At 40.9% G+C, this 13,119-nt stretch overlaps 1 protein-coding gene across 7 annotated transcripts in view; it reads right to left on the reverse strand.

The window, feature by feature from the left end:
- Positions 1-13,119, reverse strand: part of Unc5d (unc-5 netrin receptor D) — a 547,003-nt gene that overhangs the window by 19,469 nt on the left and 514,415 nt on the right. For all 7 annotated transcript variants that reach the window (XM_060381572.1, XM_060381573.1, XM_060381571.1 and 4 more), the window contains one exon: positions 6,674-6,838. In XM_060381572.1, coding sequence (XP_060237555.1) covers positions 6,674-6,838 — 165 coding nt within the window. The remainder of the gene's footprint in view (positions 1-6,673; positions 6,839-13,119) is intronic.

The following is a 13,119-nucleotide window of genomic DNA, read 5'->3' on the forward strand; positions in this document are numbered from 1 at the left end:
TCCTAAAGATTTACAGTAGCCCCTTCCACTCACGGATATCATAGGTCACCAGCTCCTAACATCCTGGCTTGTCTACTAAGGGAAGAATTACGTGGTTTTTATTTTATTTTATTTTTTAAGGCTCTCGGGGATAGATTGGAATTAATATGAAGAAGCTACCTGGTGACAGATTTGGGTTCTGTATGAGGAATGACCCTCTGATAGTCATTGAGGCCAAGGATGAATAGGCTGATCACAGCAGCAGACTGGGGAGCTGTAAGGGCAGACTGTATGTTAATGCTACAGAAGTTTGCTCTATTCCCTAGTCCTGGAGCTGTACGACATGATGATAAATCTTGCTTTTGATTTAACTCCCCTCAAAGAGACAGACTCTGCCAGAAGACAACACTTCTGTTAGCTGTGTGTGGAGTGGTGCCGCGAAGGCTTCTACATGCTGTCTGCCCAGCTGCTTCTATCGCCCAGCTCTCCAGTAAGAGTTTACTGTTGCGGTGCATCACAACTTTTAGGTCACCACATCTGAGAAAAAGTCACAAAGGAGATCCGCCAGGTTGCGGTGGTGACTGATAGGCTCCTGTGGACTAATAGAATCTTAACAATTCGCAAATATCTGTTGGAATGAAGCCCGTGATTATTACGTGCTGGAAAATAAAAAGAATACAGCTGACATAATTAAAGTACACATTAAGATGGCTTGTAATTAATTATTTTTCTTCCCCCTATGGGTTTAACCTAACCCGCAGGTTAAGCCTGTGGTAAAGCCTTCAAAAGTAGGAAAGGATAACCGTTCTCTCTCCCTCCCTCTGTTTTTCCCTCCCTTCCTCCATTCCCTTGTCGTCATCTCTTTTGAAAGTACTGGAGATTGAGTTCAGGGCTTTCAGCAAGGTAGGCAAACACACTTCCTCTGAGATGGAACTTCAGAATTGGTGGCATCTCCTTCAGCCCTGGCAGATGGAGAATGACCACACTGTAATTGCCTGTGAGTAGATGAGTAGCTAGGATCTAAGAACAACCCATGGCCTATGGACACATATGGGATGGGAACCTGTGTCCCACAGAACAAGGAATTGAGTTGTGACAATTTCTTGAACAAGCTTCAACTCTGAGCTGCAATAAGAACGTTTCCCTGACCAATACCTTGGTTCAGTTGATGAGAACTTGACCAGAGAACATAGCTATGCCATGTTCGTACTTTTGGCTTATAAAAATAGAGCTTTTCTTGTGTTTCTAGGTTGGTGGCAATCTGTTTTGTTGAAAAAAAGTATTTCAAGGAGGGTGGAAGGACTAGTTGTGATGCTTTAAACCCCACTCGGTGAGGTTTTAATTTTTCTTTTTCCTCAAAATCTGTCAGCTAAAGAGACTTGCTGATGTAGAGGTTTCATTAATAATTTGCAATGCTTGTTTCCCCCATTACCGTGGGACATGGCGACATGGTTTACGTCTTGAAACCCCAGGATGCCTCAAAGTGTATCTTAGATGTTCCAAGAGGGAACAGCCTGGTCGTCAAATGCCCACGCAAGTTACCACCTCACGCATTCTTGTCATCGTTTCAGTATTACTGCCTAGTTTCAGCTCTGCTCTATACTATATCACAGAACAGTCTTTTACAAATTCAGCGTTTGTGTTCGGTGTGGTTTAATAACAAAAGTAGTTTAGTTTTGATCAGGAGTTGTTAAATTGCTTTGCAGTAGGCCTCTGTATGTTCTGGCTTGTAACTCTGGGTGCTATATAATCTTGTGTCTAGGCTTCCTAATCAGACCTCCTGCAATGTTTACAAGCTCAACAGACAGCGAGAAAGCTTGTAAAAGCCACCCAAGTACTCTGTGATGCACCTGAAACTACAAGTTGGATGTCCTAGTAACTATGCCAGCCCTCGTTTTACTGCTTCAAAACAAATATGAAATATACAGAGTGGAGAAGTAATAAAAAGCAATCCTGTGTGGATGATAGTAACGCTGTGCTTTAGAAATTTATATGTAGGGGAGTCTTCATGGAAGAAGTGTTTGAGTTGGCCTTGAAGGATTGTAGCCATCGACTGACCAGACTGTGGGCAGATTGGTTCTTATTTCAGGCAGAGTGGACAATTCTGCTCTGATGTATTGGATGGTTATACAGTAAACCCACCCGGCTTCTCACTGCATAAAATAGGTTACAAGTAGGTATTATTTTTTATCATGGTTTATAAAATTTCTGTTAGCCTCTAAAAATGCATATCAAGTAGGAATAGCTTCCTTACAGATTTTCTGACTTCAAGAGTAGAGCAGAAAGTAAGGGAGGAAGGAGAGGAGCCAGAAGAAGAAGAAAAGAAAGATACATTTACACATGTTAACAAGGGAGTCTTGTGTGTGAAATGGAGCCAAAGTTTATTAACCTTGGGGAAGGTGGCTTAAAAATGAAGAAAAATCCAAGCTAAATAATTGCAAGATACAAAATGTTCTCAGTGTGAAGAAAGAAGTGTGTGTGTGTTGTGTGTGTATCTGTGTGTACATGTGTGTGTGCCAATGTGTGTGTGCGCTTGAGTGTTAAGGAGTAAGGTAGATTTCAGGTATTTCCCTCAATTGCTCACCTTATTTATTGAGACAGGGTTGGTCTCTCACTGAACTTGGGGCACCACAGTTCCAGAAGCTGAACAGCAAGCCCCAGTGATCCTCCTGTTTTTGCCTCCCCAGCGAAGGGGTTAAAGATAAGTTCCTGGCATTTAACTACCTGAGTAGGCGCCACATTGGGCCCTCATGATTCACAGTGAGCACTCAAAACAATCAGACCAGATCTCAGACTATGTAAAAGGACTAGTTAGGATTGCTTAACCCCCAAGAATCTCTGGGCAGAAGAAAAGCCACCTTGAATCATTAAATAATGAAGGAGAGAAAGTTTTTTTTTAAGGTGAATAAAATATATGAGGTCGAATCTAAAAATAAGCACTTCTTTTATTGCACTTTAATAAGTGGATCTATTTCACTTTTACAATTTCTAAACTTAAATATTTCCCGTCTACCAGGGTGACACTTTATGTAACATTTATGATGTATTCTAAAAGACAGCTGAGCCAAGTAATAAGAATGCTGTAGGTACATCACATTCTCTGATTGTTTAAATTAAATATGCAGAGGAACAGTAGATTTTCATGCTCTGTACATCTGAGATAAGCCGCTGCTACCTGGCAAGCATAGGGAGTTGTAAATCAATGAGAGATTCTGAGTACTCTATTTTATAGCAGACAAATTATCCCCCAACTTCCACCACTTTTGGAGGAAAGATAAGAGAATTGCTTAAAGGGAAAATTGTAACATGCAAGATTCCCACTTAAGTCATTTCTACCCAAAACTGTCTTCAATAATATTATATTAAAAAATGACGGGATAAATTATGTGAGGGTTCTTTCCCATTCCTTACAGTCTTCCAGGCTACAGTTTTTAGGTGGGTGAGAGTATTGATTTGACAGAGCATTGGTTGGCAGTAGTCATTATATAATTCAACAGGATTGCATCTAAGAGAGAGGATTCACTGCTCCTAAAGACTGACACAATTCTGGCCACATTGCAAACTTCGTATTTACTTGGAAAACCACTTAGACCGAAGATGAGAAGGGAAATGATAGATGTAACACTGATCACATAGAATCAAATATCTTAACGCGTATGTCTTTCATGGACTTAGACATTTAATACACATCCATACCCACAAACACACATGATGATTACTCTGTCAAATATAGGAAGTTGGTACACTAAGAGAACCTACTCAAATAAGACAAAGAATGAAAACTCTGAGCTGAAATGCATAGGGATATGAGGGACAAGATTAAGAAAAAAAAATCAATGACATCTATCACTGAAAAAAAAAAGTTCCATATTTTTGTGACTGCATTTATTCAATAAGCCATGGAGGCTAACTTCCTAAACTCCTTGAACCCTAAAGTCAGTGTTTTAAATCTGGTGAATAGAAAATAAAACCTGTCTTTAAAACTGGGTCTATGATTCCAAAGTCACTCTTGTAGAATGTGTGTGTGTTAAGGCTATAGGACAACCTTGAGCATTGTTCTGTCTCAGGAATTGTCTGCCTCATGCGTGGGTTTTATTTGCTTATCCTTCTGTTTATTTAACTATTTGTCTGTTTGTTTTTGAAAAAGTATCTCATTGGACCTGGAGCTCACCTAGTAAGGTAGGGTGGTTGGGGTGTGAGTTCCATAAATCTATGTGCCTCTCCAGAACTGGGATTAGAAGTACATAGCATCACACTTTGTGTGTGTGTGTGTGTGTGTGTGTGTGTGTTATGTGGGTTATGGGGACTGATCTCAGGCATCATGCTTGTATAGTAAGGACTTTAAGGACAAAGATATCTCCAAAGCTCTGCTTTCCTTTTGGACAAAAGAATTTCTCAATTGTTTTATCACTCCATTTATGTACTTAATAACAAAATTACTGGTGTTGAGATATTTTCCACAAATGGCTGAGCTCTGAAATTGAAGACTTGCATTAGGGGTCGTAGTGAGGCTTATTGGGGTCCTGAAATAATGTAATGTAAGTTGAGACTTTGAGTCTGAAGTCAGGTCTCTCAATTTGTACTGTGGTTCCCCCTCTCATTAGTTCACTATCCTTAGACAAGAAGAGCACCTTCCTTGAGATTTTCTATCATGTACAATTATAAGTGCAGTAATTCTTCAACCACAAAGCAGTGATGGTTATGTGATGAATGTAAAACAAATGAAACAGAGCCTGAAATATAGAGGCTATCAAAAATTATTAGTTGTCTTCTAACATAGAGAATGCTAATGAATTATCCTGGCCTAAGATGCCCTGAGAATGGGTCAAGTTCCTGCAGTAACGCTTTAAGCAATTAATAAACCAATCCTTGACAGACTCGAAAGAGCAGTAAATCATCTAAAGGCAGAAGCCTGTGAGCCAATAACTATCACTCAAAAAAATTTCTTATCTTATTTTGATACTTGTTTTCTAGTATCCATATATATTGCAATGCTATCTTCTTGATAGCTTAATGTCACTGTAAACTTTGAATCATTAGAAAAAAAGATTGACAGCAAAAGATAGGAAGGATTGGATTTCTTGGCTAATTTTTCTTTCATGTACTTCACGAATTTAGGTAAGTAATAACAAAAAGTATTAGGGTGTGTTAACCCTCTTTTGTCCTTCTATACATTTCCTGTAATAGCAGAATTTGACCCCCAGGGTCTGGGTGTCTTTAATCTAGAATAGTTTGACCTGTTAACAGACAGGTCAGGCAATCAGGATCTGATGTCCCTTTCCTCTGCCTTTGAATGGGTGTGCCTGAAAGTTCTTTCTTTCTTTCTTTCTTTCTTTCTTTCTTTCTTTCTTTCTTTATTTATTTATTTATTTATTTATTTTTCTCTTTGGTTTTTCATTTTAAAAGTCCATAGCTTGGGAGGTCATAGGCCCTGGGAGGGAACTTATTATTGTTGTTCAGTCAAGTTGTCATGGAGACAAACTGCATTCTAACTATTTCTGCTTCTAACTGTAACAAATGCTACTTATCAGGAAAGCTTCTTTGCAGTGAATGGTAGTAAATGCAGACTTGTGCCCATTCATGGTGTTGAGGATATGGGGAGGCAGATGAGTGCCCACCCATATATGGGGCATTTGTACTGCTCCCTCTAAAGGGCAGAGCCATCACACAGGGAGCTGAAAGAATATAAGTGGCTGGAAACCAGAGAGAAGGGCCATGGAATGACACAGCCATTGCAAACATATCTCACGCCACTGCAGTCACCTGCCCTGGGACTGCACAGGACTTGTTCTGTCAACTGCCAATCATGAATGGGGCAGGGACTCAGGGAGCTGCCCGATGAACTATCAGTTTCTGGTGGGCAGGAGATGCAACTGTTCTCAGTTGTGTTTCCACTAATGAACCCATCAGGCTCAGACAGACATTTCCAAAAGTGTGGCCACAAAGGTGGTTAAAAATCAGTGGATCACAAAGCAAACAAGCAAAAAGACATGGATGGGAGGGTGCAAAGAGAGAGTACGGGAAGTGAGAGTAACCAGAATGCATTGTTTCAATGGTTCTCAACCTTTGGGTCGTATTCAAAGCGAGGGACATTTGAAATTGAGTTTAACGCATATAGATGTGTTAAATTTTCAGACAAGAATTAGTTAATTAATATACCATTCGTATTTATATGCTGATAAATATATGTTAAAATCAGTGGGTCACAAAACAAACAAACAAAAAGATACTGGGGGTGAAAATGGGAGTTGGTGGGGAGGGGCTCCAAAGATGACGTACACAAGACGACTGTCCTCTAAAACACTGTCAGGAATCAGGTGAACAATAACCCAGTAGCCACCTGAGTCTCAACTGCCATGTCAGTCCACCCTGGACATATGTCGGCAGCTATCACAGGCATGCTGTGAATTAGAAAACTGCTTTTTGTTGTAGAAGGATCCCTGTACCAGCTCCTTCCCCCAAAGTCCATCTATCGAGCCTTGATTGGCCTCTCAGAAAGACTGAGGTTTCCTGTCCAGTGGGAAGATTGGTTCATTTCTGAGCCTGGGAAAAAGCGTGTTTTTCCTCATCGGTAAGGAGAGTGAAGAATCTAAATGACAAAGTCCTAAGAACCTGAAAAGCTGGGCAGCCTGCAAGGGTATGCTATTCCCACAGTCCTTTAAGGGGACTCAACGGGTCTGCATGCCGGATTTACCTCTAGGATGGATGTCTGCACTTGCAGGATCTGTTCATGGCCTTTGAGCTGCCGAATGCAGATTTTGCAGGACAGCTGGGTGGTGGTGGGCGTGTAGCGCTCCAGGGAGAAGGCACAGTGCAAGGGCTGCCGGTTGCTGCTCCACACGCGGGAGAAGGGGACTTCCTGTAGAGGGGGCGGGGAAAAGGGGAGAAGAGGGCATGAGAGACAGAGCCCCGCTTAGAGAGGAACCAGAACAGGAGAGACTTAATCACAGTAATTATGATGATGATGATGATCATAGCAAATATAATTGCCTAAATGAGTTTGGTGGAATTGTAGAAATAATGTTTCAGCATATGCCAGGCAGCACAGAAGTAATTAATATCATTTCCAATTGATAACATTTAAATTCCTAAGCCGTGCTGCAAGAGCTCAGATTTCACTCAATGACACACACGCGTGCGAGCACACACACACACACACACACACACACGCAAACAATTAAAATACCATTAAAACTTAACTCCCCCCCCACACTAAATATTATCTTCCTTAGAAGGCTTCTGTAGTCCATCTTCCTAGATAAGCTTGGAGTAGAATGTTACCTTCTCATTTTAGTGAAAATTATACTGAGAAATTGACTGGCCTAAACACAGACTCATATAGACTTTTATAGGGACACACACTGCCAGTGTATGTGATAAAACTGCATACAACCCCAGAGAGAGACATCATATGCTTGGCACCCAGAGTGACAGAGATATCTAATCACCTATGCAGGGTCACGAGAAAGGTAAGTAGGAATGGCTAGACAGTACATAAGTGAAATATACTAGCAATTTAGGTTTGGTCCCATCCTCAAGTGACCAGTACAACTCAGTGAAAATATAGATTTTACTAAATAAGAATGGGAACTATTCTTTTTCCCTAAATCTAGCAGGATCATACTGACAAAGGCATTTTTTACAGTTTTTTTCTTTCTTCCTTCCTTTCTTTCTTTCTTTTTTTGCTTTCTTTCTGCCTTCCTTCCTTTTTTCTCTCTCTCCATTCTCCTCCTCCTCTTCTATATGCTTCCTAGTCAAATGTGGGGAGTTGACAATGACCACATATGCCCAGCTTCTAACAATCCTCATCATCACTTCTATTTCCTCTGTATTATCACCTTGTTAATTTGTTCCTTTATTGATAAAAATAGAATTTTCTGCAATACTGAAACTTAAAAGAGGCAAAAGATGTGTGAAGTCTGGAAGCCAGAGACTCTAAAGTGTGGCTGGTGATAGACCTGTAGTGTTATAAGACCAAGGCCATGACTATTATTATTCACTTCAAGAAACCACTTTGTCCCAGGCTCTAATGTTCACACTTGTTTGTATAACTTGGTTCCTGATTTTCTCTGAACGTTACACAGATTTAAATTTGGGATACTTTTGTGAGTGACTGTTCTTCCAGCCAAGCAACTGCCATCTTGGGATGTTCAGCTCTGCAAAATGTTCATCCCAGCTGGCCTTCTTCACTGTTAACATCCCCCTCATAGTGGAGTAGAAGGGTCATGGGACCCTCATCTAAGTATCCAACTGTTCCCTTTCATCAACTGTATACAACTCTGTCTTAATTACATGTGGCCTCATGGAGGAACAAGTACATATAAGCTTAGGGAGACACAGAGGAAGGGGCTCTATCTATGCAACTATGGGAAAACCCTCATCTCTGCTGGATTAGGACTTTCCAGGTGTGACCTGGGTAGGTGAGAGGCACCCAAACTCCTGTCATAATCCTCTCACTGTAAGAAACCCCCCCAAAATACTCACTGGTTCCCAAGGGTGGATGCTGGTGTAGAAGTCCTTCAGTTTGTCATTGGAACCTTGGAAGAGGGGGGTGATGCTGTGTATGTCTCCCCCTGGGAAGGGATTTTAGTAACAGATACTTTCTGGAGAAACCATCAAAATAGATGGATTTTAGACTTGTAGATTGTTCTATGCTTAAAGAGGAGATATCTAACTTTGGAGAATACGAGAGAACAGAGTCAAACTTTCACAGTTACCATCCGTCTTAGCAAGAATGTAAGAATCATATAGGGATTTTGTTTTATTGTTTTTGTTCTTAATCCTGAGCCAAAGAAGAGTCAGCAGACTTTCCTGCAAAGATGTACAGAGGGATCAGAGGAGGTCTCAGGTGTGACAGTAATTTATAGCATTTCACAGTTCCTCCTCCTGAGCCCTCTCCCACCCTGAAATCCACACGTCACTCCTACTTCATGCCTCAGCCTCCTAGACCCCTGCGTCTGTCCAGGAAATGCAATGCCATCTACCTGCTCATGGCCAACTGTCATCTTCTTTTGTAGGGCTCTAATAACTACATCTCTGGTACTTGCCTCATCATAAGACCCTGGCACTGTGGAGCTGAGATACTCCACAAATGCTATGTGACCTTTAATTCTTAGACAGTTTTATTATCTCTCTTCCAGGGTCATTCAGCACACCTTCCTAACCCCATTATCAGTTTATTGGCATTCAACAGACAACAGCATTATGGTCTCTCACTTCTAGTCATTATGTGTAGTGGTTTGAGAAGAAATGGCCCCCACAGACTCATGTGTTTCAATGACTGGCCCATAGGGCATGGCACTATGAAGAGGTGTGGCCTTGGGGAGTGGCTGTGGCCTGGATGGAGGAAGTGTGTCACTGTGAGGTCAGGCTATGAGGTCTCCTATGCTCGAGGTATCCCCAGTGGAGCATACAATCTCCTTCTGCTGCCTGCAGATAAAAATGTGGAACTCTCAGTTCCTTCTCAGCACCATACCTGCCAGCATGATGCCACGTTTCTCACCATGGATAATGGACTAAACATCTGAAACTGTAAGTTACCCAATTAAACGTTTTCCTTTATAAGAGTTGCCACAATTATGATGTCTCTTCACAGCAACAAAACCCTAGGGCATTATGAGGGACACTGATGTGATCATTACCTAGGAGCTGAGCCTTATCCCATGATCCCTGTGCTTGGTGGTTTACAGCAGACCTCTAATAACTCACATTATAAATCCAGCTTCCCGCTTCATCTTTCCAGGCCTCAATCATCTTATGCCCTGTCCCCACTCTCTATATTCTCATTCTTATAATCTCTCAAATAAAATCTCTTCTTTAAACCAGTTGATCTCTGTAGTTCCTTTGTATATGTCTCCTTCAGAGGAACCAGTTACAGCATGGGGCTGTGAGGTTAATGGGTAGGTTTTACATTATAGGATAATGTAAGCACTTGGCTTCCAGGGTTATACAGGGTCCAGTTCAAGATCTATCACCTCAAAAAACTCTACATTTTCTGCTGTGGGATCCTTGGTAATATTTACACTTTCTTAAACTATGGTACTGGCCACTTATTTGAAAATGCTTCCTCTGATAATACTTGCTAAGTTTCCTGTATTTTCTGCCCAAACACTGGAATGTAGAAGATAAATACCCTCTGCAGAAATAGTCTTCCTTGTAGAAAGGCATGAGAATCAACATAAAAATGTCTTCTCTTCTGTCTCTCCATGCCATTGTAAGCAATCAAAACACTTAAATCTGTTTTTAAGAAAGGACTGAAAGAATAGGTTTTTATTGTTGAATTCAATAGCAGCTGCCAATAGTGCTCAACAAAACAGTTAAAAATAATAGAACTGGAAGCTCTGTGATTAGTGTGTTTTCAGGGCAATTGTTGTTGCTTTCATTTATCCCAAAAAAGAAAGGGGGGGAGGAAAAACCCACCCTCTACCCCAAAACAAAACAAAAACAAATCACCAACAATGCTCACTGAGCTGAGAGAAATTGCACAGAAATTGTGCAGAGGACAAAGTGTAGCAAAGTTATGCGCGGTTAAAGAATTCCTGAAATGTTTTCATTCTGGTTCCCATTATAATTAGGTTCCTAGCAGATGGAGAGAATGTAAATCATATCCTAGCAGGAGACAGACACTGACTTCTAGAAGATTCATAACATGCTACAAAGACAGCTGTCTTTATCCCAGGGACATGACAACCTGACTTTGTGTTTTATTGGTTCTATATAAATAAATAATTGCTGCCACAGAGCTTATCATAGCTTTTCAACCCAGAGCCAACAATGGAAAAAGGAATTTATAATGAAGAGGCTTGAGGTCTCCGTGGCCTGTTGAGAGTCAGGGCTGTTTAGTCACCTTCCCAGTGGGGCAAAGAGAGAAGTGGAAGGCAGTAGTAGTGGATTCCTAATTATGGTAATCTTGAGTCTTGGGAACAAAACATGGAAAGATGAGTTATTTGGAAATGCTAGCATTATGGGTAGAGGTTTTCCTGTGAACCAATGTCAGTGAGTGCTCCTGATTGCTCTTCCCTCCTCTAATGCAGAAGTTGTATGACATTCTGTGTGATGTAGTGCTCCAGTACCTGGTCAGAACCTGATGTGATCCTTCCTGCTAAACACAGGCCTAGTCCCACAGCTCAGGACACAGAACCAACTCACTCTGTTTAAGAACAACCTGTAATATAGCTGCTGCTATCTGATAGGCAGATGTTTTTGGACCTCTCTCTCAGGCTTGTAGTTTCTTGGAAATTCTATCTCCCAGAAGAAAACAGGATGGCATTTGGAATGTGTGTCAATTACAAAATATAAATTTCTAGACTGTCAATTTGTAGCTCGAAAAAGACAAATAGAGAGTAATGGAGCCTCCAGTTTTCCACACTTTGGGATGAAAGATGACAAGGAAACTTAGTGGTTGAAGAAGAGAGCACATATCAGGAATAGTATGATTTTCTGTTTCTACAATGGCTCTCTGAGATAACCAGAGAGAGTTAGAGAGAGAGAGAGAGGTCCAGTTATTTTCTAAACATTAAGCCCCTAATGAATACCGTTTCTATGCTATCCACACATACAATGATATATATGAGGTTCAAACAGTCTGACCACAATCCCACCACTAAGAGCTTTGATCTAATGCCTGGAACAAACACGCATGACCATTAAACCCAGCAAAATACTCAATCATTCAATATGAGGAACTTGGCCATGACATGGGCAAAGATTAGTGGGAAAGGATGGTGGAAAGGTGGAGAGAAATGAAGGACGGTGTGGAAAGTAATTCTGGGTTAGAAAAATGAAGTGGAAATGAAGACTTGGTTGGCAAGCCTCCTGACACTGGGAAAATGAAACTGTGTCTCAGCCTCCCAAGACCCTCTCAAACTAAGCTCAATTACAAAAGGCAATTACGTATACGTGTTCACAGCCTCCATGGATTGCAACCCATGCTAATAGCAAAGTGTATTGGATTCCTTGCAACCTAATGCCCTTTGGCTCTACCAGTGCAGTTGCATCCTGAGAGGTCTATGTGTACCTGACCCCTAGTTGTCTTCTGCTCAGTGTATTCTTTCTACGTCCCTGGTTTTGGAATTATTGTTAAAGAGCCTATAGAAAATTAATCTTTCATCCATTTAAAAAATCTGCAAGCATTAAATTTAATAGTGACTTTGGACTGAATGACTTGCATTAGACAAGGTGCAAAGTGGCCTTTCTAACCTATATAGATTAACATACAGGAATTCACCTGGTTGTTGGTACTTGTTTTAACAGCACCCTGGCATTTGATCTAGGACAGAAACTTTGAATACTGCCTCCGGGAGAGGAAAGGCACTTCCGGCCTCGAACGTCATCAGCACTACACTGATTCAAGAATCTTCTGTCTAGGAATCTGTTGAATGTGCCAAACTGAACGGGGGGAAAAGGTTGGGGCCCTAAAAGATGCTGCTGTCACTTTCAACGTTTGAATGCACTAAAACTGTTTAGGGAGGCATGGCGCCCAAAGAATTACAAGATTTAAAGGGGAAAATAATTTGAGACTCTGCATTTTGCAAGTTGGAAGCATTGATGGCCTGAAGTTTCTCTATCATGGAATGTCTGTGTTTTTTTTTTTTTTTTCTTTGCAAGTTGGCTGTATCCCCTTCTGAATAACTATATATCAGTGTCGATAAAGAATGTGTGAGTGTGTGTGTTTCTCTGTGCGTGTTTAATAAATACTATGAGAATGAAAAGGTTAAAAAGCTCCACACAGCTCTGAACTTCATGCTGCCAGGCATAAATTTGCTCTGCAAATGCAGATCAACATGGGCCCATGGGAAGCTATTCCAGGGTTAAAGAAATATCCTGTCACTTGAGGCAAAGGAAACCCAGTTATGACAAAAATGTAGGAAATTCTCAGACTTTGATGTCAGCATCACAAACTTCTCTTTTTTAATGGCAAACATAAATAAATAACCTAAGATGCTTAAAAAACTTTATTAAGTGACAAATGAACACTGATCTATAAATGTCTTTATGTATTTATAAAAGGACTCCTAGGAGACTTCCTCTTGCCTTTGCTTTCTGACTAGGGGTATCATCTCATCTTGCTCATTGCATTTGGCAGCAAGCATCTCACATATGATGGGTAACAGCTCTGTTCTCAGCCACAACTATCACTCA

The sequence above is a fragment of the Meriones unguiculatus genome, chromosome 4 (genome assembly GCF_030254825.1).
Source record: "Meriones unguiculatus strain TT.TT164.6M chromosome 4, Bangor_MerUng_6.1, whole genome shotgun sequence".
NCBI classification, from domain to species: domain Eukaryota; kingdom Metazoa; phylum Chordata; class Mammalia; order Rodentia; family Muridae; genus Meriones; species Meriones unguiculatus.